The sequence below is a fragment of the Pollachius pollachius genome (genome assembly GCF_949987615.1).
Source record: "Pollachius pollachius genome assembly, chromosome: 10".
Lineage (NCBI taxonomy): Eukaryota > Metazoa > Chordata > Actinopteri > Gadiformes > Gadidae > Pollachius > Pollachius pollachius.
The window spans coordinates 4,281,955-4,308,874 of NC_136943.1; the positions used below are offsets into that span (position 1 = coordinate 4,281,955).

The 26,920-nt window shown below is 51.0% G+C and overlaps 1 protein-coding gene across 2 annotated transcripts; it reads left to right on the forward strand.

The window, feature by feature from the left end:
* LOC307081881 (catenin delta-1-like) lies at positions 1-23,808 on the forward strand. Of its 2 annotated transcripts, XM_079745248.1 has the most exons (20): positions 1-100; positions 1,219-1,286; positions 8,243-8,391; positions 10,856-10,924; positions 11,262-11,384; positions 11,996-12,270; positions 12,818-13,102; positions 14,170-14,410; positions 14,740-14,962; positions 15,109-15,301; positions 15,731-15,848; positions 15,971-16,127; positions 16,764-16,835; positions 17,286-17,413; positions 17,787-17,937; positions 18,199-18,394; positions 20,358-20,560; positions 20,954-20,995; positions 21,121-21,188; positions 21,976-23,808. In XM_079745248.1, the coding sequence occupies exons 3-20, from the start codon at positions 8,248-8,250 to the stop codon at positions 21,982-21,984; spliced, it is 2,697 nt and encodes an 898-aa protein (XP_079601374.1). In that variant the 5' UTR covers positions 1-100; positions 1,219-1,286; positions 8,243-8,247; the 3' UTR covers positions 21,985-23,808. The 2 variants fall into 2 exon arrangements, with proteins under 2 accessions (XP_079601374.1, XP_079601375.1); XM_079745249.1 differs by lacking the exon at positions 8,243-8,391.
* Positions 23,809-26,920: the final 3,112 nt, after the last annotated feature.

Here is a 26,920-nt window from a genome sequence, read left to right on the forward strand (position 1 = left end):
GTCTGTAGCGAGGCGGACCGAGAACCAAGTGGGCAAACACAGAGGGAATATTTATAGGATTACGTAGAAAAAAAACAGGACTGGGACACGCCGTGAATCGGTAAGTAAAAATACGTTTTGGGTGACAGTATAGTCAGCGCAGATAAGCTTTTGGTGGTTAAAGTAGCACACTGCATCGCTGGCAAGGAGTGGTCCCCCAGCACGACTTTATGTGCTAACACTAGGAGCTAAAGAGTTAGCCAGGAGACGGACGCGCTACGCTTCGACTTCAGCCTTTCGATTGTCTGCCGGTAATGTGAGTAGACAATGAAATATACATCAACAAAAAAAGAGGGCGCTGATGTGCCGACATTTAAGGAACACTGTAGCTCTTCTGACAGTGAAAAAAATAAAGGCATGGGAATCTAGGCCAGTGTATTGTTGGCCAGACGAAGGCAGCGATGCTATCTCTGACTGGGCTGACCCTGCAGGGTTCAGTCGGCTAGTTGTGTGTTTGTGCTGCTACAGCCCCGCTGGAAGGCGGATGGCTGTGATAACACACAGGGTTTGTGGGTCACAAACGAGGCCGGTGATGCTAAGGGTAGGACCTGGTCTGGGTGTAGAAAGGCGTTATAGTGGAACATGTTCAGGGGAGTAGCTTCGTCGGTAACATGGGTTCACCCGGACCAGCCGCGCCAGTCTTTTGTTCACCAATGTGTCAATATGTTGTGGCTGCGGCGGGGTGGACCTAGGGATACTGGTGGGAGAGCAGCTCTTGGCTGTTGTGTATAAATACCTGAAGCCAGCCTCTCGGATGAGTCAAAACAAAACAGCAACCAGCACAACGTTATTCTTTTCTTCTTCTTTTGTTACTTGTTACTGTTATATTGTACTTTATTTAAAAAAACAAATGCATTTTGAATTTGTAATTGGTTCTACTGTGTGTTGGGGGGGGGGGGGGGGGGGGGGGGAAGGAGCATTTCATGTTTATGCATTGTTTTTCACTACTGTGTTACCATTGAAAAACCAAAGTATAAAAAAACATTTTTTTGAACAAATGTATATATTCTGCGACATGTCGTCTAAGGAGGATATGCAAGAACGGCTAAGCCAGAAATAACCACGACCTCGAATTACTTCCAGAACTCACACCAACACAAGCCTTGGAATCATATTACGAATTCGACTATGACTGTTAGCCTTGACCTAATTAATATCCGTGTTGTCCGACATTTTCAGATTAGATTGTGTTGTGATTCACAAGAAAATCAGAACAGAAGAAAACATCCAGGCGATACTTAACAAAGGTAAGAGAATACAATCAGACCAATGTCTAAAATTCTCCCATCAAATTTAATTTAAGACGTTCTACTTGTTCCCGAGAGTTGCTCTTGCAGTTCAGTGTTTGTGTGTATTTGAGGATGTAAGGGTGGTGGTCTTCAAAATTGCATTTGTTCAAACATTCAGGGTTGTCTGTCAGCTAGTAAACCAGTTGGATGGGTCTTGTACTAACTTGTTTCAGCCAGGAAAGGGCATGGTGGAGATAACTGTCAAACCCAGTGGGCTTGAACGTCCAGCAAACTGTCCGTTCCTTTGTAACTACTAGACTGCTGTGTGCTGTATAGGTATATAGTCTCCCATACCATATTCAAGAAGATTCTTTACAATTATGTTAATGTGAACACTGATTGCTTCTGGGATTAAATGTTGATGGAGTGGAAATTTGTTAGTTTGTGTGCTTATGGTTGATATGTGTAAGAGAAATGATGTTGATTGCTTATGCATGCTTTTGGTGCCAGACCCAATTTGCATCATTCCTAGAGTTGTATAGGTTAATCCTTTGTGTGTCTGAGAACCTGTGTGGCCGCGCAGGCGTGAGGAGGTAAATGGATTAGTAGCCTGAAGCCCCAATCCCTTCACAAAACGCAAAAGTATCAATGGCTACGGGCTGTTTCACGCGTCATAAGTACAACATTTTCTGACAGTAGTACTACTACGTAGGGGCTGGTGTTGGTTGGATGGACTGCAGCAGCATACTTTTACTACTTTCATGAGGTTCACAGAGGGCAGTGCTGTGGGCTCGTTGACTGAGTGGGTGAAGAGGCCCTCTGAAGGCCTTTAGTTAGTCATGGTGAGTGATCTCTGACGGGTTGATGTGACTCGTGGTGGGTCAGGCCTGGATCAGGTGTGCGGTATTGACCTCAATAAACTCGCATTGCAGAACAATGGAAGGACCGTAGAATGCCCCCCCCCCCCCCCCCCCCCCCCACACCCGTCGCGCTCTGTTATCTTCCGTATGACTGACGGGACTTTTAAGACTGAAGCAATAAAACTTTCGATTGGTCCGAGTCGACCTATGATAACTTCAGGTTTTGGTCCATATTGCCATGCAGTGTTCTTAACCTCCACATTGCTGGAGGACATTTGTGTGGGGTTGTATACACTCCTGGGCTCGTATTTCTTTAGCAGGAAGGGCCAGGGACGTGGGATGTGTGTTGAAGGAGGAAGGGATCGTGTCCAGGAATGTCTATTGTTTTAAATCTCGGCTCAAAATCTCATTAGTTTGATGTGGATTTGTACCCTTTTATGGTTTACCCTTATTTTCTCCATGGCCGGTTTTACATTTTTAACCAGATTCTCCCATGCATGTTAAAACATGTTGCATATGTTTTGTATAGGGAGCAGTACAGGCAAAGAAACAACAGTGATGACCGCTATGAACACTATCTCTTGTCAAAGTAAATACAGGAGTAAGATCCTGCTGCAAAGTTTGGCCTTGAGAACAGCCGAGAAATACTTTTTATTACAGAAAAGGGGAAGAGGCTACTGGAGATGGGGAAGGTTAAGAGCACAAAAGAGAAGCTCTACGTGAGGACATGATGGTCATATGCACTGCGGGGGTTTTACCCCGACAAGCCAAATCTGTTTGTGAATAGATGCCCGTATCATCACAGATTAACCGAAAGGTCCTCCAGTGACACCATGAGCCTTTTCAAGGTTCATTCATTTCGCGTTCTGCGATATGTCCAAGAGTCCAGGGAAGCAGACTCTTGGCAGGTCACCAGAGCTCAGCGGCGAATCCAAAACATCCTGTTTCTCAGGAAGCCACCGGGCTCTGGACGGGGGTCAGTGCTGCGATGGCCGCGTTGTTTCCCCATTGTTCTCCTGAAACCCACAGCTGACTTCCGCATCGGCTTCAAGGCCAAGAACCGCACATGTTAAGGTCTCCCCTTAACATCTGCGTTTTTAAAGGGCTGACGATGGTTCCACGTCGACGCAACGCAAGGACCACGCAGACGCTTCGACGCCGTCGTGAACCTGTCTTGGTTCTGTCGGGTTTTAGTGAGCGGACCTGCCTCGCCGCCTCGACGGAGAGTTACATTTTTTGGGAGGCGCACGTCAAGCCCTTGTGGCGGACGCAAGGGGGGTCCGCAAGGACACAAGGGGTCCGTAAACCCCCTTGCGTTGCGTCGACGTGGAACCATAGCTAACCCCTAAGAGGGAGGGACGGCCGTAGTTGAAGCACGACATGCTGCCACACGAGGTTGTGTGTGGTATCTGGCGTGTGATCGTGGCGTGCAGCCTACGCACCGTTACCAATGCACGCTTGTGGTTGTGCTCCCCCCAGCAGAGCCCCGTATCTCCCCCCGTCGCGTCAACACTTGTGCAGGCCCGCACAAACTTCCCATTGTTCCGCTCCCCCCCCCCCCCCCCCCCCCCCCCCCCCCCCCCCCCCCCCAGAAGTGACAGCTGCAGAATTCCCTCCTCTCCGTGATTGAGACCACGACCGCAGCGTGGTGTTCCCGAGAACGCTGGAGATAACAGTGTGCGGCTCTGTGTGTGTGTGTGTGTAATTCATCTTCGGTACATGGCCAGAAGAACGGGGTCATTACTGAAAGGAGATAGTGTGTGGAATGCGTGTGTGCTTATAATGGCGTGGTGCGTTTGATGGACCCACCGCAGGGGGATCGCCAGGGTGGGTGTACGTAGATGGTGGTGTTGGAATGCGTGCGTATGTGTGTGTTTATGTTTGCGTATCTTAGTTCCCTGGGTCATGGTGACTGGCTGCGGCCTTTCCTCGAGCGCCGGCTGTCCCTGCAGGGTGTGTAGGGACGCGGGGCGCTTGTTTTGTCGGCCCGGCTGAGTTTGAAAGTGTTGAATTTAGCCAGTGACAATGGCAGGAATGTGAGACGTCCCTTTTATCTCGCGCAGCTCTCTCTGTTCCTTATCTCTCTCTGTGTGTGTGTGTGTGTGTGTGTGTGTGTGTGTGTGTGTGTGTGTGTGTGTGTGTGTGTGTGTGTGTGTGTGTGTGTGTGTGTGTGTGTGTGTGTGTGTGTGTGTGTGTGTGTGTGTGTGTGTGTGTGTACTCCCACCCCTCAAGCCCTGTGGGTAGTATCAGCCCTTGTCCTTTGACCATATATGGGCGTAAATGTTCCAGTACGGCACAATGTGCTCTCAGGTGGGAGAGTCTGTGGTCGGTGGCGCCGCACCAATTACTCTGCAAACACAAACTTTGCCAGGGCCCGTCTGTATGATGTCATTCAAATGCGGCGTCAGAGCCCCCCCGTATTCTATGCTAAAAAAGCAGTTTCAATTCAGGTTTTCAGACCATTTTTGATCGATTTCCTCCCAGGAATTCCCTGTTCTTGTAAGTGCCCTTGGCCCTGTTCTCACTAGCCTCGCCATTACGACGGACCGATTCCCGTGTGTGTGTGTGTGTGTGTGTGTGTGTGTGTGTGTGTGTGTGTTCGAGAAATACCTGAGCCAACACACCAGTGTTGTATTCCAGCTTAAGGGGAAGTTGGGTATGACACAAGGATGAGGATGATGTCATACTCTTCCTCCTAGATGGTTTGCTGAAACTCTGAGTCAGACCCCCCCCCCACACACACACACACACACACACACACACACAGAGGGACTATCTTAATGCACCGCTGTGCCCCCCCCTCCTTGCAGCAGGTGTCTGCTCAGGTGAAAACAAGTCCCCGTTTGTTTGGTTCACACACACACACACACACACACACCTCTTTTATATAGCGATCCCACGGCCGGAGATATTGGGAAACAGGCGGTGTCAGATTTCGCCTGCAGCCACCCCTCCCCCCATCGGCTAACACCTGCCGAACCGGTCAGGTGTGTGTGTGTGTGTGTCTGTGTGTGTACCCTTTTAAAGTCTGGCTGGCCGGGCTCCTCCCCCTCCTCCATAGATCAATGGAAGGACCTGCACGTCTGAATCGGCCCCTGGGAGCCACACTGTAGGAGGAGACTTCAAAGAGGGGGGCTACTGTTGAGCCTACGAGGGGGCGGGGCGGGGGGCGAACTGTGATGGGGAGAGAGAGATGGCAACACGGGGGAGGGAAGAGCGAAGAAACAAAAGGGGGGGGATACGGGCCAACTGTAGAGGCAGGCGGATGAGTAGGCACAGCTTGGGGCGGGCGCGGACTGGTGGACTGGGGACTGCTAGAGGGACGACGCCAGGGCCGGAGCGGTCAGGCCGACATATGGCTCGGAGGGAGCTGCGTTGGCGCGGCCGCCCGTACCACGCCACGCACCGCCGGGCCTCACCGCAGCCTCTCGCTCGGCCCCCCGCTCTCTCCGCGGCCACCTCGCGGAGCCGCTCCAGAGAGCGGAGTAAATACAGGGTGTGTCTGGAGCAGGAGGGAGTGTGCTTTGTTGAGCAAACAGAAACCCCTCCCTTCCCCCCCCCCCCCCCCCCCCCCCTGCTCTGTCTCTATCCCGCTCTCATCTTCACGTCTGCATGATATTCTCACCACGCTGTCGTTTATTTTGGGTCAGCTGCACACCAAACCCCTTAGTCCCCTTGTGTGGAAAACAACATTCTGCCTGCGAGCTTTTCCTCGCCTTCCAGCCTCCGCCCCCCCCCCCCCCCCCCCTCTTCTCCCTTCCCCTCCCCACAAGCCTCCTGTTTCTGGGTGTGGCGTGTTGTTTTTTAAAAGGCGACTATCGCGAGAGAATTTCCATGATAAACAAGAGTTTGAAAGGAAAAAAACACACAGACACACTCGCTCAGACACACGTCTCTATTTTGGTTCAGTTGTGTCTGCCGCAAGAGGGTCTCTCACTAGCAATCATCTCTCTGGTGTTACTCTGGCAACGGAGTCCTCATACCACTGAGGACTGGAGTGGAGACGCCGTCTCCCAGTCTATTACCAGTCTGGGAGCTCCAGGCCCTTTGTGCGGGCCATAAGGGAATGTACTGTAAAAGCGCAGCTATTTCTCTCTTTCTCTCTTTCTTTCTTTGTGTGTGTGAGCGTGCGCATGTGCGCTTTGGTTTATCTTTTATTCAAAGAGGAGGGATCTCCACAAGCGAAAAGATTACACTGTCTCGATCCTCTGATTGGTACCGTTCAGGCAAAATGTGCATAACGATAATCTTTTATCAGTTCATATCGCGCTGGTGGCTGAGACTGCGTTTCTCTGGAGGAGTCTCCGCCCTTGTGTCTGTGTGTAGCCGGGAGGGCGTTTAAATAAATGAGTGCTTGTAGCGTAGCCGTCTGGAGTCGGTGGTCAGAATTAAGGGTTGTAGTGTATACTTATGCTGCAGCACATGCAATGAGACACACGGCACACATTCAAATGGCGTTGCGTACGCCGACGTGAGGTAGCAGCCAGCCTAGCACATCACGTGACCGCTGTACTGCCGGGATGTGCAGACTTCCAGATCCAAGCTCTGGTGTGATTTGAATAAAGGTGTGTGTGTGCGTCTCTGGGTTTGTTGCCGTGTTGAATGTGACTTTTATACACCATTTTTAAGGAAAATGAATAAGGCGTGTGTCTTTGCATACAGTCGATTCTCAGAGGTTGTGTGTTATTGACACGGTAGTCCTAACCTCCCCTGCCGCTTGATGTGTTCACGCTTCCTTCGCTAAGGCAATAATGACAAAGTGTGGCATATTTCCACATTGGTAGAATCCACTGACTCATTATGGCAAAATATATGATGCGATGGCAGCCAACTGCATGTTCATTGGGAACTTGAATATAAATAAAGCTTCTGTCTGAGTGGATCTAGACAGGCTTGCAACGCCAACTTGTCCGTCATGACCTGTCCGATGAATAACGCCCTATTGTATTCTGATTACTTATTAATGACAAAGCTATTTGCTTGTTCCAGTCAACGCTTATACACTTGAGCACTCTGGTATTACGCTTTCACTTCCCATCTAAAGGAGGGGGTATCCAATGACAGAGTATATGTGCTCAAGTCGAATACCAATGCGGTGTCAAGATGTCCAGTGTTCATATTTGAATATCGGCCACTTTGCTCAATCATCCTCGGTAACAAAGTACTGTTCGAAGTCATCCCAGACCTGAGGGTGTCTCTGTGGGTGAAGGCGTTGAATGGCGCCGCCATGTGTGTTTGCCTAGCTGTACAGACACTCTGCCAGCCAGACGCTCCTGGTCTCTCGCTCTCGCCCTCGTCTTTGTTTGCTGTGGTGCGCTCAACAAGCCAGTGTCTCTGTGTAACCGGGCCTCCCCCTCTGTCCCTCCACCTTCCTCCTCCTCCTCTCTGCTCCACCCTGAACCTCATCCCTGCTCCCCTCTGTCCCTCCTCTCTCCCTCCACCCTGCTCCTTCCCCTCTGTCCCTCCTCTGTCCCTCCTCTCTGCTCCTTCCCCTCTGTCCCTCTTCTCTGCTCCTTCCCCTCTGTCCCTCCCCTCTGTCCCTCCTCTCTGCTCCTTCCCCTCTGTCCCTCCTCTGTCCCTCCTCTCTGCTCCTTCCCCTCTGTCCCTCCTCTGTCCCTCCACCCTGCTCCTTCCCCTCTGTCCCTCCTCTGTCCCTCTTCTCTGCTCCTTCCCCTCTGTCCCTCCCCTCTGTCCCTCCACCCTGCTCCTTCCCCTGTGTCCCTCCTCTGTCCCTCCTCTCTGCTCCTTCCCCTCTGTCCCTCCTCTGTCCCTCCTCTCTGCTCCTTCCCCTCTGTCCCTCCCCTCTGTCCCTCCTCTCTGCTCCTTCCCTTCTGTCCCTCCCCTCTGTCCCTCCTCTCTGCTCCTTCCCTTCTGTCCCTCCTCTGTCCCTCCTCTCTGCTCCTTCCCCTCTGTCCCTCCCCTCTGTCCCTCCTCTCTGCTCCTTCCCCTCTGTCCCTCCTCTGTCCCTCCTCTCTGCTCCTTCTCTTCTGTCCCTCCCCTCTGTCCCTCCTCTCTGCTCCTCCTCTCTCACTCCACCCTCCTCCTCCCCTCTGTCCCTCCACCCTGCTCCTCCTCCAACCTGTCCCTCCCCCCTGCTCCTCCCCACGTCTCCAGCGTGTATGGAGCAGTGTGGGAGTGCCGCCGCTCTGCTGGAGTCGGTCAGGGAGCAGGAGGCGCAGTTTGAGCAGCTGACCCGGGCGCTGGAGGAGGAGCGGAGGTGGGCGGGCCTCTCCGGCGGGGGCCACGCCCCCTCTCACACACAGGTAACCTCCCCCCCCCCCCCAGGGGGGCGGGTCTCCCCTCCCATGCCGTCACACCGATCCTCCATCAGCTGTTGCCCCCCTTCCCCGAGCACGCCGATCATCCATCTTCTAATATGCGGTCATCATCCATCGCACCTCTGACCTGCAGCCCATTCCACCAGTCAGTCTCTTACTGGTTATGTCCATACCTTTCACCGCAGTCACTCACTGTGTGTGTGTGTGTGTGTAGTGTGTGTGTAGTGTGTGTGTGTGTGTGTGTGTGTGTGTGTGTGTGTGTGTGTGTGTGTGTGTGTGTGTGTGTGTCAGACTCATGTTTATCAGTCATCCCTGGCCCCTGATGACAGATCACCCCGTCCGTGCACATAATTGCACAGCTTCTAACATGCCAGGAGACGTCTCCCCCCCCCCCCCCCCCCCCCCCCTCCGACCGCCGGCGGCGTACCTATACCGCGAGTCACCGACCGGGTACACTAGCAAAGCCTCAGGGCCAACCGCTCACCCTGATCCCCTGACCAAACCCTTTCTCCCCGTGTAAACATCCAGGCTGTTTGTCCTGTTGTCTGAGCATGTTGTGCTGTGCATGTGCTCATCAGTTGTGCATGTGCTGATTGGCTACCCGCATCTGCCCTGAGTCCATGCTCCATGCATTCGTTCAGCCTCGTGGCGTTTGTGGCTGGCACGATTCTGTGATTCCTGACTTCATTCCTGCCTTTTATTTTAGCGTTTTGTTTCATTACAGTACTTCAGTGTTATTAAGCTTCATGGCAGTCTCTTTATTGGGGTATTTAAATGTATCCGCTGTTCTAAGTATTCAATACGGTTAAACATCAACGCTGGCATCGATGTCGGTTGGCATAATTCTAAGCGTCGATTCGGGGTGCTTTTCCCTTTGCCAACATCTCTTAATGAGTCAACAAAAAGTGTGCCGTGGCATTTCCTCTATTGACTATCTAACAAACGGCAGATGGAATATCATCCCGAAGCTACACTCAATAGTCACTGAGCTCCCCTGTCGCTCATCCATGCCACCATATTATCTTCCCCCGACAACGGCAGACGAAACTCTGAAGAACCTCACTGCACCGCTGCCAATCACTACAGCATTGAATCATGTCCAGCCCGACCCGGTGCTATTTCAGTCTGGCGATGAATGCATCGTCTCTGTGTTCCGAGTGCCATCGCTGCCTGTGTACATTTAAACTGACGGAGGCGAACGCCAGTGGTTGTGTAACGACCTCAAAGGCTTGACTCCAGCAGGGCTCCCGGTCCCTCGTGTGATTTGTTTACGGGCGGGCTAATTGGTTAGACAGGGCTGGCGGTGAGTCCTCCACTCCCAGGAGCAGTGGCTCTGCGGAGGCTTTCTTGTGAGAGGGATGGGCCATAAGGTCCAGAGCCACACAGCGCTGGGGCCTTTTGTGCCCTGCCGCAGCACAGTGCCTCAGTACCGAGGACTGCACGATATTAGGTCCGTCACTGAACAACCGCATTGTGTTTATATTCTTTGCGAGCGTGTCTCTCTTACTGGCTTTTTAAACGGCTGAACCCTTTGTTCCTTGCCATGAGCGGTTTGCTTGTGTCAAGACCAAGAACCGGAAAGCTGGATTTTCAACTCTGAATATATTGATTACATTTCCTCCAGGCGATGCTTTTTATATGAATAAATTAGTACATGAATTGAATTGGAAAAGGCAGGCTTACTGTAAACGAGCAGCCCATCTTTCAAGAAGACTTGAAGATGAAACAAATAAGCAGCCTTGGAACTAGCTTGCAGACAAGTTCAGATTGAGGCCAAGAGGAACCCCTGCTGGCTACTTCTGGAAGTCTCATTAAATGCATTTCCTTGTGTGCGCTGTAGCTGTAGGAGAGGTGCTTACTGCAGTCCCTGTTGGTACTGACAGTGTATGATGAGGGGGATGTGCGTGTGTATGGGAGAGCTCCGTGTATTTTTTCTCAAGTCAGCTGCCGACGTGCATCTCTTGGGGTCCAGTAGTTGTGGACTTTTTATTGCTTTGGTTTATTTCTATGCATGCAATTTTTGTTATGCATGCATTCGTACTCCCTTCGTTTAAGTTGTTTTTGTGGTTGTTTATCCTTGGAGTTAGAGGTAGATTGTGAGTGCATGGTAAAATACATACAAAAGCCTAAGTAGGTAAAACATGAGTAGGGAAATGCATTTTAAAATACAGTGAAAGGCGTAAGAGGGGAGTTTTCTCTGTGGCGTTGCAAATAAAGTACGTGACCTAAAACATAAAATATGTGATTCAGTAACTACAAGCCAGTATGTCACACTCCCCTTTTGAGGAAACGCTTGGGTCCCAGGCGATGATTAAGGTCTTGACGTTATCAGCTGTGTAAGTGGTAGGAAGTGATGCAGCTTCAGGAGGTATTATCAATGCGGTTTTGACGCAATCGCATCAGTTTGTGTTTGACGACTGACTGTGTTGTTTCTTTTCACTCGCCACAGAACGGCTGTCTGGGGGATGCAGACATAGAACGACTGAAGCTGACTGACGGATACATTAACGGAACACAGGTAGGTGTGTGTGTGTGTGTGTGTGTGTGTGTGTGTGTGTGTTTCTTTTTGTTTATACCAACACCTATATTTATCAATATGCCATCTAGGGCTGTACGATAATCAAGATTATAATTGCAACATATTTTCCTTGTGTTATGATACCAATTATTCATTGCGGTTGACAGATTGTCGATTTTAAATGAATGTTCAGTTGCGCCTACTGTATATAAAAAAAACAAACATAATAAACCGATTTTGTTGTAACAGTGATTCTGATTGGAAACTGAGATATCGGTGGCGGTTGCATCAACCGGTGATTGGGCAAGGGGCTTTACCGTTGTATTTGCGTCACCAGTACAGAATGGTGGACCCCGCCCACGGCGCGCTGGACGAGAGCTACACTCCAGAGGACGATTCACAGGAAGCGCACTCCGTCTTCTCCGACGAAGGGTCGGCGCTGCGGCGGCCAGACAACGGGGTGAGGAAGCGCACTCGCCCACACGCTGTCGCAACACGTCCTCTCAAAGTGCCAGTCTCTTACTCACCCATGGGCCAATGGGCCCCTCCATGCACCATGTCCCTAACGTCCTCTCACAGTGGGGGCCACTCTGTTACTCACCCGTACCCCCGGGGCCCTCCATGAACCGTGTCTAGGGCTGAACGATTAATCGACTTCAAACCTACATCGCAAGCTAATGGAACGTGATTTGCAGAATCGCAATGGCAGCTTACGCATTAACGTTTACAAATCCGATTTTTGGGGATTTGTCACTGACTGGAGATCAGTAAGATTCATATTTATTTGTATTTTACCATTCAATAGTTAATTAGATGTTATAATATGAATTCATGCATCAATTCATCTTTGAAGGAAAGAGCAGTTTATATGTTGACTCTTTCCAGTGCTGTGTTGGTCATTCTATAGAATGATTTATTGCTTGTTTAGTTAATAATACAGAACATAAGGAACTTCAAAAGATAATCGGAAAACGAATATTGGTCAAAATAATCGCAGCTAAATTATTTTCCCCAAAACGTTCGGCCCTAACCGTGTCCCTTACGGCGTTCCCCCCTCTCCCCTGCCCCCAGCACCCCCAGATGATGAGGAAGCCCCTGGTGTCGCGCTCGGTCCACCCCTCGGAGGGCCTGACGGTGGACGGCGGCATGATGGCGCCCAGCATGGGCAGCTACACCGCCACGCTGGACCGCTACCGGCAGGCGGCCCCCGCCGACTACCCCACCTCCACCGTGCCCCGCAACTACCACTACGGGCCCCCTGCCGGCTACGACGACTACCGGCCCGGCCCCCCGTCGGAGGCCTACTCCAGCATGAGCAGGGGCACACGCATGGACGACCGCTACCGGTGAGCCCCCAGCCCCCACCACCGATGAAGCTCATGCTTTAGGGTCAGCTCAGGGTGCGGCCATGCCTTCTGTATTGACTTACACCCGATGGACATGCCTACGTTGTTTTTTTTGTTAGTTTTCATCTTTGAGTTTGAAAGGTCCTGCAGCACTTGGCCACCCACGTCTGCAAACGATATACCAAATGAGTTGAAAGGAACGCTCTCTCTCGGCCTGTCTGTAAAAGAAAATCGTGATAGTCAGTGGTATGTTTTTTATTTTATTGTCTAATCCAATCAGTCAGGCTCATCTTCGAATCCTCCGCAATTTTTTTTTGAATTAGCTGATGGGGTATTTTAATGAGCGGTGTGGTGAATGTTGGGAGTGAGTCAGACCTCCTACTAAAACATGTACAAGTATCCACTTTGATGATACCCTACGCTTGATGGACATGCCTAGCTTGTCCAAGACGCTGCGCTGCAGACTTGTATCCATGACTACAACAGAACCCCCCCAGTGGCTGCCTTCTTTGTCGTCATGGCTGCCCCTCTCGCCCCCCCCCCCCAGGCCCATGGACGGCTACAGGACCCTGGACTCTGGGTACCGGGCCCCCAGCCGGCAGCAGATGGACCCCTACGGCGCCCAGCCCCAGGTGGCCCGCGGCGTGCGGGGCATGGGCTCGGCCATGGACATGCGCTACGGGCAGTACGGGCCCGAGGACGACCAGCGCAGCCTGGGCTACGACGACATGGACTACGGCATGGGGCCGCCCCCAATGCACCCAGGGGGCTACGGCACTATGCCCCGCCTGGGCGGCCACGGACCGGCAGGCATGGACCGGCGCCGGCTCAGGTGAGGGCAAGACACAAACGTAGCAGCAGCAGTATTAGACGTAGCTGTAGTCCTAGCAGTAGTCCCAGCAGCAGCAGTAGTAGCAGTAGTAGTAGCAGCAGTAGTATTAGACGTAGCTGTAGTCCTAGCAGTAGTCCCAGCAGCAGTAGTAGTAGTAGTAGTAGTAGTAGCAGTAGTAGTAGTAGTAGTAGTAGTAGCAGTAGTAGTAACAGTAGTAGTAGTAACAGTAGTAGCAGTAGTAGTAGCAGCAGTAGTATTAGACGTAGCTGTAGTCCTAGCAGTAGTCCCAGCAGCAGTAGTAGTAGCAGTAGTAGTAGTAGTAGCAGTAGTAGTAACAGTAGTAGTAGTAACAGTAGTAGTAGCAGTAGTAGTAACAGTAGTAGTAGTAGTCGTCGTCGTCGTCGTAGCAGCAGTAGACTTTATGTTTGCTGTACAAGACATATATATTTTATTACAAATGATCAGACATATGGAAAATTGGTAGACGCACATTTTACTCAAGTTAAGGTTTTGTTATTTTAAAATAACGACTTGAGTAAATGCGATAGCGTTCATTTTAATAACCACTTAGAGTACAAAAGTACTTGTGAGGCCACTATCGGGATCTGGATGATTTTAGACATCATTATGTTTGGACATCATTATGATCGGTTTACTTCTACCAAAGGAAGTCGGCCGGATATGGACAGGAACAAGTACTCACTACAGGAAATAATTAACCTCTCGTTTCTACAACTATATCCTGAACTGTCTAATTATTTTGTTGAAAGTACTTTTTTCGTTTTTTTGAAAGTTCATGTAGCACTTGGCTACTCACATCTGCAAACTATTTACCAAATAAAAAGAAACGGGAACTCACACAAAACAATTGTACAGACATGGTCAATGGTTATAATCAATGGTTTGATTGTGAAGTGGAACCCTAAGTGATATATTTGAATGGACTGGTCGGGTATTACAAAGAGCTCTGTTGTGACTGTTTGGAGTGAGTCAGACTTCCTACTTAAACATGAACAAGGATCCACTGTAGCTGACGTCTCCCTCATTTCTCCATGCTCTATCTGCAGGAGCTGCGAGGACACTTTAGACGGAGACATGGGAGGGGTGGACCCCTACGTCTGGGGGGTCCCCGGGACCATGGAGAGGGGGAGCATGGCCTCATTGGACAGCACACTGAGGAAGGGCCCGCCCCCTTCCTGGAGACAGCCGGAGCTCCCCGAGGTGATCGCCATGTTGAACTACCGCCTGGACCCCGTCAAGACCAACGCCGCCGCCTACCTGCAGCACCTCACCTTTAAGAACGACAAGGTAGGCACACACGCACGCACACTACCTCCAGGACCTCACCTTTAAGAACGACAAGGTAGGCACACACACACACTACCTCCCAGGACCTCACCTTTAAGAACGACAAGGAAGGCGCACACATGCGTGCACACACATGCACTTCCTAAATCAACCACACACTTCCTCAATCACATACGGTCCCTTACCGTTTTAAGAGCAACGATCATGTTGATGGTGTGTCCGGGAGAAGCTCCACTGAGCTGCTCTTCGCCCCACCTCAAAGGGGAGGGTGAGGCGTTCTCTGGGCGCCAGACTCTCCGCTTCTCACGGCGTGCCCCGCTGTGTTCCAGGTCAAGTCGGACGTTCGGCGGCTGAAGGGCATCCCGGCGCTGGTGTCCATGCTGGACCACCCCAAGAAGGAGGTGCACCACTCGGCGTGCGGCGCGCTCAAGAACATCTCGTTCGGCCGCGACGCCGACAACAAGATCGCCATCAAGAACTGCGACGGCGTGACGGGCCTGGTGCGGCTGCTGAGGAAGACCCACGAGCAGGACCTCACCGACACCATCACAGGTAACCCTCCCCCCCCCCCCCCCCCCCCCGGACAGACGTGTGTCGTGCCGGACTCGAGCGCCTCGCTGCGTCGCAATTGGTTGTCTAACGCCAAGCATCGTGCAACGGTTTGTAACGGGGGCTCCTCTGCCTCGCCGCGCCCCCAGGCACCCTGTGGAACCTGTCGTCCCACGACGTGGTGAAGATGGAGATCGTGGACCACGCGCTGCACGCCCTCTCCGACGAGGTGATGGTGCCGCGCTCGGGCTGGGAGCGGAGCGGCGGCGCCGGGGAGGAGAACTGCAAGCCGCGCCACCTGGAGTGGGAGACGGCGCTCACCAACACGGCCGGCTGCCTCAGGTGAGGAGGGGGGGGGGGGAGAGGGAGGCAGGGGTGATGAGAGGGGAGGGGGAGGGGGAGGCAGGAGAGAGGGGAAGGCAGGGGTGATGATGATGAGACGGGGGAGAGAGGGGAAGGCAGGGGTGATGATGATGATGAGACGGGGGAGAGAGGGGAAGGCAGGGGTTATGATGAGAGGAGGGAGAGAGGGGGAGGCAGGGATGAGGATAACGAGAGAGGGGGAGGCAGGGATGATGATGATAATGAGAGAGGGGAAGGCAGGGGTGTGATGATAATGAGAGAGGGGGAGGCAGGGGTGATGATGACGAGAAGGGGGAGGGAGGGAGGGAGGGGGAGACGCGAAGCGGTGGCGTGAGGTGAGAAAACGATCGTTTTGGTTTGTGGTCTTTGTTTTTAAAACCTCCTCCTCCGCCACGCCAACCCCGACAGGAACGTGAGTTCGGAGCGCAGCGAGGCCCGGAGGAAGCTGCGGGAGTGCACGGGCCTCGTGGACTCCCTCATGTACATCGTCCAGTCGCAGATCAACCGCAAAGACGTGGACAACAAGGTACGCTGGAACCGACGCCTCGGCGATGAGCTTCGAACCCCCTCACACTGCTGCAGGTTGTTTTGTTTGTTTTTACGGACCGTGCTAACCCCGCCCCTCGCCTCTCCTCTCCTCTGCCGCAGTTGGTGGAAAACAGCGTGTGCCTGCTGAGGAATCTGTCCTATCACGTCCACCGCGAGATCCCCGGCTGCGAGCGCTTCTCCGAGTCCGTGCCCCTGAACCAGGGCCCCGCCCCCGGCTCCCAGAAGGGCAACTGCTTCAGCTCCAAGAAGGGCAAAGGTCAGCGTCGAGCTGTCACAAGTGTTGCTGTGTGAAATACAGCGGGTGTTGCTTCCGAAGGTCACCGTCCCGCTGTGTCGGGGCGAGTGTGTGCAGGGAGCACCTATTGCCGTGTTTTTCTTCTCACAGTCTTACCCTCCTTTTCCGTTTGCCTCCTCCCTCTCTCTGGCCTCTCTTTATCTCTCCCTCCCTCTCCTTTTCCCCTCATCCTACGGCCTGACGTGGGCTCTGTTTTAGATGAGTGGTTTTCCAAAGGTAAGCTTCCCCTGTCGGGTGTTCCACTTTCCCCGGCCTGCGCTCTTGTCTCGGTTGATTACCGGACGCCAAAACCCTCCATCCTGCATCGCCCATCACTGTACTAACTTGTATGAATGCATCACCATGACGATAATGCTTGCCCACCATCATCATGCATGCAGGTATGCGTTACTTGGCGTCCGCCAGTAAAAACTGCATGGTACCCTTGCTTGTGTCACTCCCTTGACCCAGTATCCCAACGCCTGTGGACCAGAGGGCTGTGGACCCCCTCTCCCCCACCATCCAGCGTCTCCCCCACCCCGTCCTTAACCCTCTCACAGGCCTGCTCCCAACTCAACCCATCTCCCCCCTCTCCCCCCCCCCCCTCCCTCCCCCCAGGAAAGAAGGACGACAACGACGACGGAAGCGGAGACCAAGTCGACATTCCCAAGAGAACAACAGCCGCCAAAGGTATGCACGGCCTCACGCCCCGGGCCCCCTAGAGAGCCATCCGTCACGCTGCGGGCTAGCGGGAGGCTTGTCATACACCCCCCCCCCCCCCCCCCCCCCATGACTGTCGCAGGCTGTTCGTGCCATCTGTGCCTCCACCTCTGCCCGCTAGTCAGTGCTTCTGCTTTTTGTTAAAGAAGAAGCATAGCGCAGAAGAAATTCCGGTCTGTTATTGTGTATTGTCGACCATACAGCGGAAATGTACTTGTGAGACACGTTGTCTGCAGCGTGCTTAATTCAGTCAATACGCTATCGGAGAGCTGAGAACGGCGCTTTGTCTTCGGCCGGTCAATAACTTGGTACTGAACTCTATATCAAGGCATTGACCGTCAATGGAGCTCAGCCGCAGCAGAGTTCCTGGCTCTAAGGAGAGGGCTGAACCTGGGTCTGATCACGTCTCTCCTCCCTCAGGCTACGAGCTGCTCTACCAGCCAGAGGTGGTGCGTCTCTACACCTCCCTGCTGCGGGAGAGCAAGAACGCCTCGGTGCTGGAGGCAGCCGCCGGAGCCATCCAGAACCTGTGTGCCGGCCGCTGGACGGTAAGCGACCGAGACACACCAGTCCCTACCCGACGGGCACGGGGAGACTCCCCTTTAAAACCAACCAACACTGGACAGTCCAACCACAGAGGCAGATAACCTGGATCAGTGCAAAACCATGGCTGTGTTGGATTTGGTTTGAATTGGCTCCAGGCAGTTTTATAAAAAAAGAAAATCTAGTTTGTAGGGCAGTTCCTATGTGTCAGCTAAGTGGTCATAGTTCTTGAATTACTGTTTCATTTAAACTAATATTTATTGCAGGACCACATCTAGTGTGTATGTAACCGATTTATATCTGAGGTGTATTCTGTTGTGACCGGATGTGAAAGCTAAGTCCCGCCCCTCTAACCGGGCTCCTCCCCCCTCCCTGCAGTACGGCCGCTACATCCGGGCCACGGTGCGCCTGGAGAAGGGTCTGCCCATGATGGCGGAGCTGCTGGCCCACGGCAACGACCGCGTGGTGCGCGCCATGTCCGGGGCGCTCAGGAACCTCGCCATCGACAGCCGCAACAAAGAGCTGCTGGGTAAACGGCCAATTCCTGTTTTTAACGAGGGTTTGATCGCGAGAGACATTGAACCACAATGTTATTATTATCTTTTGCTCTTTACCTTATGGTTGTTTCTTTTTAATAACTTTTGTGTACCTTTTTTGCACGGTGGCCTTGAGTGCCCAGAAAGCCGCCTACAAATTCTTCTTCTTATTATTGTCATTGTGATCATATGCGCTAACATTAGAGAGTCGATTCGGGGCTGAGTGACTGATGATGCCCCCCCCTCTCCCCCAGGGAAGCACGCGGTGCCCCACCTGGTGGCGGACCTGCCGGGCGGCCCCGACCAGTCGGCCCGGCCCCTGTCGGAGGAGACGGTGGTGTCGGTGCTCAGCACGCTGGGCGAGGTGCTGGTGGGGGGCAGCCTGGAGGCGGCCAAGACGCTGCGCACCTCGCAGGGCATCGAGCGGCTGGTGCTCATCAGCAAGGACGGGTGGGTGGGGGGGGTCCCTCAATGGGGGGGGGGGGTGGGCGGGCATGTGTGACCACCACACATGTGACCTGTGACCCAGGAAGTGTCTTCAGTGCATGTGACCCCATACATGTGACCCTAAGAAGTGTCTTTAGTGCATGTGACCCCATGCATGTGACATGTGACCCCATGCATGTGACATGTGACCCTGAGAAGTGTCTTATGTGCACGTGACCCCATACATGTGACCCCATGCATGTGACATGTGACCCCATACATGTGACCCTGAGAAGTGTCTTTAGTGCATGTGACCCCATGCATGTGACCTGTGACCCAGGAAGTGTCTTTAGTGCATGTGACCCCATACATGTGACCCTAAGAAGTGTCTTTAGTGCATGTGACCCCATGCATGTGACATGTGACCCCATGCATGTGACCACCATACATGTGACCTGTGATCCAGGAAGTGTCTTCAGTGCATGTGACCCCATACATGTGACCCTAAGAAGTGTCTTTAGTGCATGTGACCCCATGCATGTGACATGTGACCCCATGCATGTGACATGTGACCCAGGAAGTGTCTTCAGTGCATGTGACCCCATACATGTGACCCTAAGAAGTGTCTTTAGTGCATGTGACCCCATGCATGTGACATGTGACCCCATGCATGTGACCACCATACATGTGACCTGTGACCCAGGAAGTGTCTTAAGTGCATGTGACCCTAAGAAGTGTCTTTAGCGCATGTGACCCCATGCATGTGACATGTGACCCCATGCATGTGACATGTGACCCTGAGAAGTGTCTTATGTGCACGTGACCCCATACATGTGACCCCATGCATGTGACATGTGACCCCATACATGTGACCCTGAGAAGTGTCTTTAGTGCATGTGACCCCATACATGTGACATGTGACCCCATGCATGTGACCACCATACATGTGACCTGTGATCCAGGAAGTGTCTTCAGTGCATGTGACCCCATGCATGTGACCACCATACATGTGACCCTGAGAAGTGTCTTTAGTGCACGTGACCCCATACATGTGACATGTGACCCCATACATGTGACCCTAAGAAGTGTCTTTAGTGCATGTGACCCCATACATGTGACATGTGACCCCATGCATGTGACCACCATACATGTGACCTGTGATCCAGGAAGTGTCTTTAGTGCATGTGACCCCATACATGTGACCCTAAGAAGTGTCTTTAGTGCATGTGACCACATGCATGTGACATGTGACCCCATGCATATGACCACCATACATGTGACCTGTGATCCAGGAAGTGTCTTCAGTGCATGTGACCCCATACATGTGACCCTAAGAAGTGTCTTTAGTGCATGTGACCCCATGCATGTGACATGTGACCCCATGCATGTGACATGTGACCCTGAGAAGTGTCTTATGTGCACGTGACCCCATACATGTGACCCCATGCATGTGACATGTGACCCCATACATGTGACCCTGAGAAGTGTCTTTAGTGCACGTGACCCCATACATGTGACATGTGACCCCATGCATGTGACCACCATACATGTGACCTGTGATCCAGGAAATGTCTTCAGTGCATGTGACCCCATACATGTGACCCTAAGAAGTGTCTTTAGTGCATGTGACCCCATACATGTGACCCCATGCATGTGACCACCATACATGTGACCTGTGATCCAGGAAGTGTCTTCAGTGCATGTGACCCCATACATGTGACCCTAAGAAGTGTCTTTAGTGCATGTGACCCCATACATGTGACCCCATGCATGTGACCACCATACATGTGACCTGTGATCCAGGAAGTGTCTTCAGTGCATGTGACCCCATGCATGTGACATTTGACCACATGAAGTGTCTTTAGTTCGTATGACATGTCACATTCATTTAATCGTTCTAATCTCCAAGCCCTTCCCCGCCGGGTGCCGGGAGGATTCTGTGTGTGTGTGTGAGTCCGGTGCTGACGGCGCTTTGTGTGCTTCGCAGTAAGCGCTCTGAGCGGGAGGTGCGTGCGGCGGGCCAGGTCCTGCAGCTGGTCTGGGGCCACAAGGAGCTGCGCCGGCCCCTGGAGAAGGACGGCTGGAAGAAGGCCGACTTCGCCGTCAACCTCAGCGGCGTCAACGGCAGCACCAACGGGGGCCGCGCCAACGGTAGCTACGACGACGGGACCCTGCCGCTGCTGGACAGAGGTGTGTGTGTGTGTGTGTATGAGGGGGGGGGGGGGGGTTGTTATGAGGGATCAGGGAGCCTGAATTTAATAATAAAATATGGCGCGGCTAGAATTCGGATGACTGACCACGCGATCCAGAAAGACAAACAAAACGCAACTTACCACGTGCTGGTACAGTCATATTTCTTTATCAGCAGGTCTCATTTAGCCATGTGTTTGACATTAAGCATGCCAGATCCTGTTTTAGATTTAGATAATTCTAGTGCCCTTTTTACAGTTCCCCAAAATGGCAATGGGTCGGAGTTCGAAAGTTAAAGAAATGGGAAAGCAGTACAAGCTTTATTTGTGTTTCAGTGAACCTGAAGTTAGGAGTCATGTGTTTCTCTAACTTATGTTTGGTTTGCTTCAACAGGGGAGAAGAGGGACATGATCCCCCTGAACGACCTGGGACCAGGTCAGTACATCTCTAAAACACCTCCTCTTCCCCTTCCTATCCTTTAGCCTTTCAATTTCCCCACTGGCCGTGTCTGTTGAATCGATGTACTAAACGTCCTCCCAACTTCAATGCTCCCCATGCAGAAGGCTACACCACACTGGAGCAGAAGGAGAGGAGACGCACTCTAGAAAACACCACAGACACTTTACCGGTAAGTCTCCCGCCGGGCAGACAAACAGGCATTCACCTGATCCCACGTTGTCTTAACGGCTCTAACCTGCTCTCCTTCTCTCACTTGCACTTCCTAAAGAAATGAATAACACTTTTGTCGGTGCCTTAACATCCTTCTGAGGCCTCACGGTGTGCTCACTATGTGGTGCGCCCTCACACTTCTTTCCTCCTCCTGGTTTCTCTGTCTCTGTCTCTCTCTCAGCGAGGGGTCTATGGGCCCAGAAAGGGCTCCCTTCCCCTCCTGGACTCCTACGATGGTTAGCCACCACCCCATCCTTCCTCCCTCTCCCCTCCTCTGCATGTCACAGCATGGTATGTGCTGCATGGGGACGCTGGCTCTCTTCCCTTTTCTCTGTGTGTTCTAACGTCGTTCAAACCTGTCCAATAACCCTCTTCTTCGGTGAACCGGCGCTGGCCTCTGTTGTGTTGTTAAACCGTTGCTGGTGTGTTTGGTTAACTTGATGTTACAGCGTCCTACTGCAGTGTCTTTGTTTTTTGCGTGTGGGTAAGCATATGTTTGCCTACGTCGGGTGGAAACGTATGAGAGGATCCACAACCCTGACCTCTCACCACTCCACCAAGGATCGGGTTTATTGTAATCCTAAAATGGCACGTTGTTGCTATTGTCGTGTGTGCGGTTAACCATGGGTGTACCATAGTCTGTCTGTGCAGTCTGTATTTTATTTCTAAGTTTTAATATGGACGCGTCATCTTGTTCTGACCTTCCCGCTCACAAATGGTTATTTCTCTTTTTTTCCCTTTTCTAGAAAAACTGATTGTGTGCATTACTCAGAATGGGCCTTCCCTGCCTTACCACTGCTACTGATGAGCAACGACCAGAGACGGACGGACAGACACACACACAGACACAAAACAGAAACACACAGACTCTCTCTCTCCCAGTCTGTCGCTTGCTCTCTCTACACTCTCGGCTCCCCCCCCCTCTCCTTTTTGTACCCTGTTGCTCGCTGATCGCTTCAAGTGGATATATAGAAAGCGAGGATCCAAAGAAAACGGTTGTGTTGCGGTCGACCGATAGACCACACAATTGTTTGATGTTGTTTTTTTTCTTTATTTTTTTTTACAAATTCATTGTAGCGTCAGATGTATTGTCTTAAATTATATTTCTTAGCTCTAAAAACTCTAAAGGCAATCAATGTATGTCGACAATCATCTTTTTTTTCCCCGCAGTGTCATTTTTATTTTTTGTATCCTGTTGCTGCCAAGTCCTGCATCCAAAATAAATATGTTTGTAGAAATCTCTTTTAGGGTATTTACTGTACATAACAATAGTGACGTGGGACGACTGCATTTCTCCTTTTCTATATATATATAAATATAATACTGGTATATATTTTAAAGTTGAGCTTAATTTAAATGGTCCAGTATGATGGGACCAGTATGATGGGACCAGTAAGGGGACGCCAGGAGAAGCTGCTGGGAATCCGGGAAACAGAAACCGGGCGGCTTTCGACTCCGTGTCTGACGTTTGTACAGAAGTTATTCCGTCTGAAGATATTATCTCTGGTCGGAAACGCGCTCAGATGCAGGCCAACAGGAAGGAGTGTGTATATATTTGATATGGTCAACCTGTGGGCAGGTGTGTTTATGTGTGCGTGTGAGAGTGTAAGAATACGGACCGTGGAATGTGTGCGCACGCGGTGAGGGATCTGCGTCTAGGACTGGCCCCATAATGCCGTGCGTTTATTTAACGTTATTTTTCTTCTTTCGTTTTCCTGACCTTATGCCATGGTGAAAACAAAAGAAAACCTTCCAATGTTCATTTTCTGTTAGTTCAAATGTATTAACTGGCTCTTTTTGTTTTGACTTGTGACTTTATTTCCTACCCCTTTCCCTCAATGAAAGCGATGGTTTAGCCCCTGGATCGATCCGTCCTCTCTGGACGGGTCTGTTTGTTACAATGCAGTCCGACTCTTGGTTTGAAGCAGGGACTGATTTCACTGAGGAGTACAAATACAGAAAGCAACTGATGCGGCTGAGAGTGAACAGTTCTCCATCACACTTAAAAATAAGACAATGAACCACAGAGAAGCTGATTCAGCACATTAAGTTGTTCAGCTGTTCAAGAACTGGAAGGAAACGCTAACCTCAGTCCCAACGGTTTATACGTTCTCTAAAAGGCCGTCATGGTAACTTCATTACTCCGTGGGATGGGGTCTGAGCAGTGCCGAGAGCAAGAAAAAGACTGTTACCCCTGCTTGAAGGAAAGCAGCGGTGGACGTAAAGGATGGGAACTGAAAAAGCACATTTTAGATATTCATTGTGTAATTGTTTTGACATATTTTCTTATTTTGGGAGTTGGTATGTTTGGGAGTGGTGGGTGGTGACGTTATGCAAATCTTTTAATTCCATGTTTTACCACTATTTTGTTAATTTTTAAGTGGTGTATGTGACCAATCATCTGTTTTCTTGTGTTTTTCTACACAGTATATCTGTCATAATGCGTATCTGTGAAATACCATACCATTTGTACCTGCCTTGGCTCTCTGAAAAATAGTTGTTCTTTTTTTCAGTAAACTTGTAACTGGCAATACCGTTTGTTTTGTTTTTATAAATAAAGATTTTCTTAGACAAGTTAAGACTCTGACCTTGCGTACAGGTTATGTGTGTGTTGGCCGCAGTGTTCTCTCTATAACCAGTATTAATGATGTAGCAGAGACTTGCAAGTCCATTATTATAATTTACTTTTAGATCCAATTCTAATGTGCAGGTAGACTGAAGGCAGTATGGTTCTAAGCAATAACCTTAAACTCTAGCCGTCTAAACCATTCCTCATCCACAGAGCAGGCTAGGCTCTGACCAGGTGGGAAGGCTGACACGCGTCTCCTCCGGATAAACGGCGAAACTGAAACACCTTCCGGTAGACATTCACTTCATTGTGTCCTATTAGCTCTTTGTAATACAAAACTACTAATGCCTTTATTTTATTTAATGCTTCTTGGCCGCTAAACCCCACATCTGCCTAAATATAGCTGGTTATTCTAACCCTGCCGCGCTACGGGTGGTCGTGACAAGAGTCTGAATTGTTGAACCCAACCCAGAGTCACGCTCAGAAACCGGTGACCGGAGTGGGAGTTTTTCAGCCTTTTCCCGTCACCGCCAGTCATGTCGTCGTCATGCGCGAATGTCAGCGTTACATGCTTGAGGGAGCAGCGTGTTTCGTAACTGGTGATCCGTGTGAACGTTATCCTGACTCACCCCGGTAGAGCTGTGTGACCGATCGCTGATGTCCACACACGACTTAACACCTCGGTGCAGCTGCTGGCTCACAAGGCCTTCGGAGGCATTTAGTCGAGTATTAAGTGGCTTTTCTGGGTATGTCTTGTATACACAGGACTCCGTGGTAACATGTCCTCCAGAAATGTCGTCACGCCCATGTCCTATATAAATCATGTTCAATTATAGTCCAAGTTAATAGAGGGAAGGATTTAAAAAAAACAACCCTGACTTTACCAGGGTAGTACTTTTCACGGATGGAAGTCTGATATCCAAAACTGCTGTAACCAATCACTTAATAAAGAAGTCCACAGCAGGTGGAGCCTGAATGTCTTATGAAGGGTTCTCATGTAACAAGATGGGAAACTAGATGGCACGAGGTTTGACCAGTCATTCTAAGCATGTTCTGGAAGGATGTTGTTTTGAAGCCACTGTGATCAAATCTGACTGTAGTTTACAACTTGTAAGAATACATGACACAACACAGGCTTACCTGTGTTAAGAAACAGAGTATTACACTTTGTATAAAAGCGCCCACCTTATGCAGTATATAAATACAACCTGTAGTATTTGGGCCAGCCAGTGCCCATGCGCCACCCTCCTCTCCAACATGAGCCGGTCCACTCCCACCTCTCAGTCTCAGATCTATTTAGGGCTCCACGTCTCTCCCCTCACTAAGGGCTGTCGACTCTTTCTTGAAAGACTCCGGGACACATGACAAGTGTGAATAACTGCCGGGAAGGACTCGAGACTAAAGGGATTACACCGCATCGGCAAGGGATTGGCCCCGCCGTCTTGACTCGACCCAGCTGCGGTATGGGGGGCTGTTCGAGCCACACCGTGTCGTGAGCGGGGGTCTGTGTGTGTGCTTGGCATCCCAACATGTTCCTCGTGTTTGACTCAGAAGACCGTAGCGCGGACGGTCGTGCGTTCTCTCCTTGAGGCCGACTTTGAGGACTGCTTGGGACTTGGAACAAACAAGGAACTGTAGGAAACGTTCCACCTCTTCCTCTCCATGATGGACCTTCTCAGCGTGGAGCAGGATGACCAGGATGGCTCCCACAAGGGTTCCCTGGCCTCCATCCGCAGGACCACTCACACGGGGAAGCAGAGCGGCCTGGCCTACGGGTTAGCGGTGGTCCTGCATCAGCTCCGGCCCTTCATCCCCTTCGTCATCATCAGCATCCTGGTGGTGGTCCTCATCTACCTGCTGCAGACCATCATCTACGGAGGCCCCTTCACCGACCCGCACTTCTTCGTCAAGTTCGACCAGAGGTGGCCCCGCCGGGACGCCCATCAGGTCCCCGTGGTCCCGGCTGAACCCTACAGCCCGCGCCCCCCCGTGCCGGGGGACCACCCCCTGGAAGGACACACGGTTAACGGAACTCGCGGTTGAGTACGAGACCCAAAGGACTGTCTCTGAGTAGAACCACTGGACCTGGTTTGACGTGTTCCTCTGTGGACGTAAGAACCAGGGTCTCCTCAGAAGTCGTTGACAGGACTGGAATGTGTCAACACGACAGGGACTGGAAATCAACGCCTATTAGATTATGTTTACAAATGTGTGGAGCCCATAGCTACTTCTGGTGGGGTAACAATATATTTACAATGTTGTTATATTTAGTCGATTATTCCCATTAATTCTATTCAATAATTGAGTTCGATTCAAACAATTCCTAAAACGTATTGGCTTTTTTTTCAGAGTATATTAAACAATGCATTATTTATTGATCACTTATTGAACCATTCAAGTTGTGCAAGACTGTAAAGTTTCAATAAAGTCTACAAATCGTATCTAGTGTGACGCAAATAAGCACATAAGATGCAATAACTGCACATAGCCACAAGGGGAGCAGGACCAAACATATAAGCTGTAATAACTGCACATAGCCACAATATGGCAGCATCATCACACATATGAGGAAGCCGGAAGCGGGCTCTCAAAATCATAGCCAATCAGCATGTACCATGTGATATAGGCCAGTGGTTTTAAAACTGTGAGGCGCGCCCCCCAGAGTTCCCCCCAGAGAGAAAAAAAACGCGAAGACCCAAAGTCAAAAGCTGTGTTCGAAATCGTTCCCTATTCACTCACTCACTATTCCCTATATAGTGATTATGATATAGTGCACTATATAGGGAGCGAACAAACGAGAATTCGGACACTACGCTGAACATTTCGTAACGTAATTTGCGTCAGTGAATGCGCCGGGTATTTGTGTGACGCAGACAGATGCCCCAACAAACCGGGCACTCACGAGGAAAACTGGAGGTTGTATTGATGTTGAGTGTAACATTTCCTTGATCAAGTTTTTTTTAAATTAATTTTGAATGCAACATTTTCTATGTTAAATCCCAAATAAATTGTTGACATTTCTAAACGAAAGCCGGAGACTCCATCATTAAATGTATACGTTTTCCCGGTTATTCAGCTTCTTCTTCTCCTCCGGAAAAACACGACCACATTGCATTGTGGTA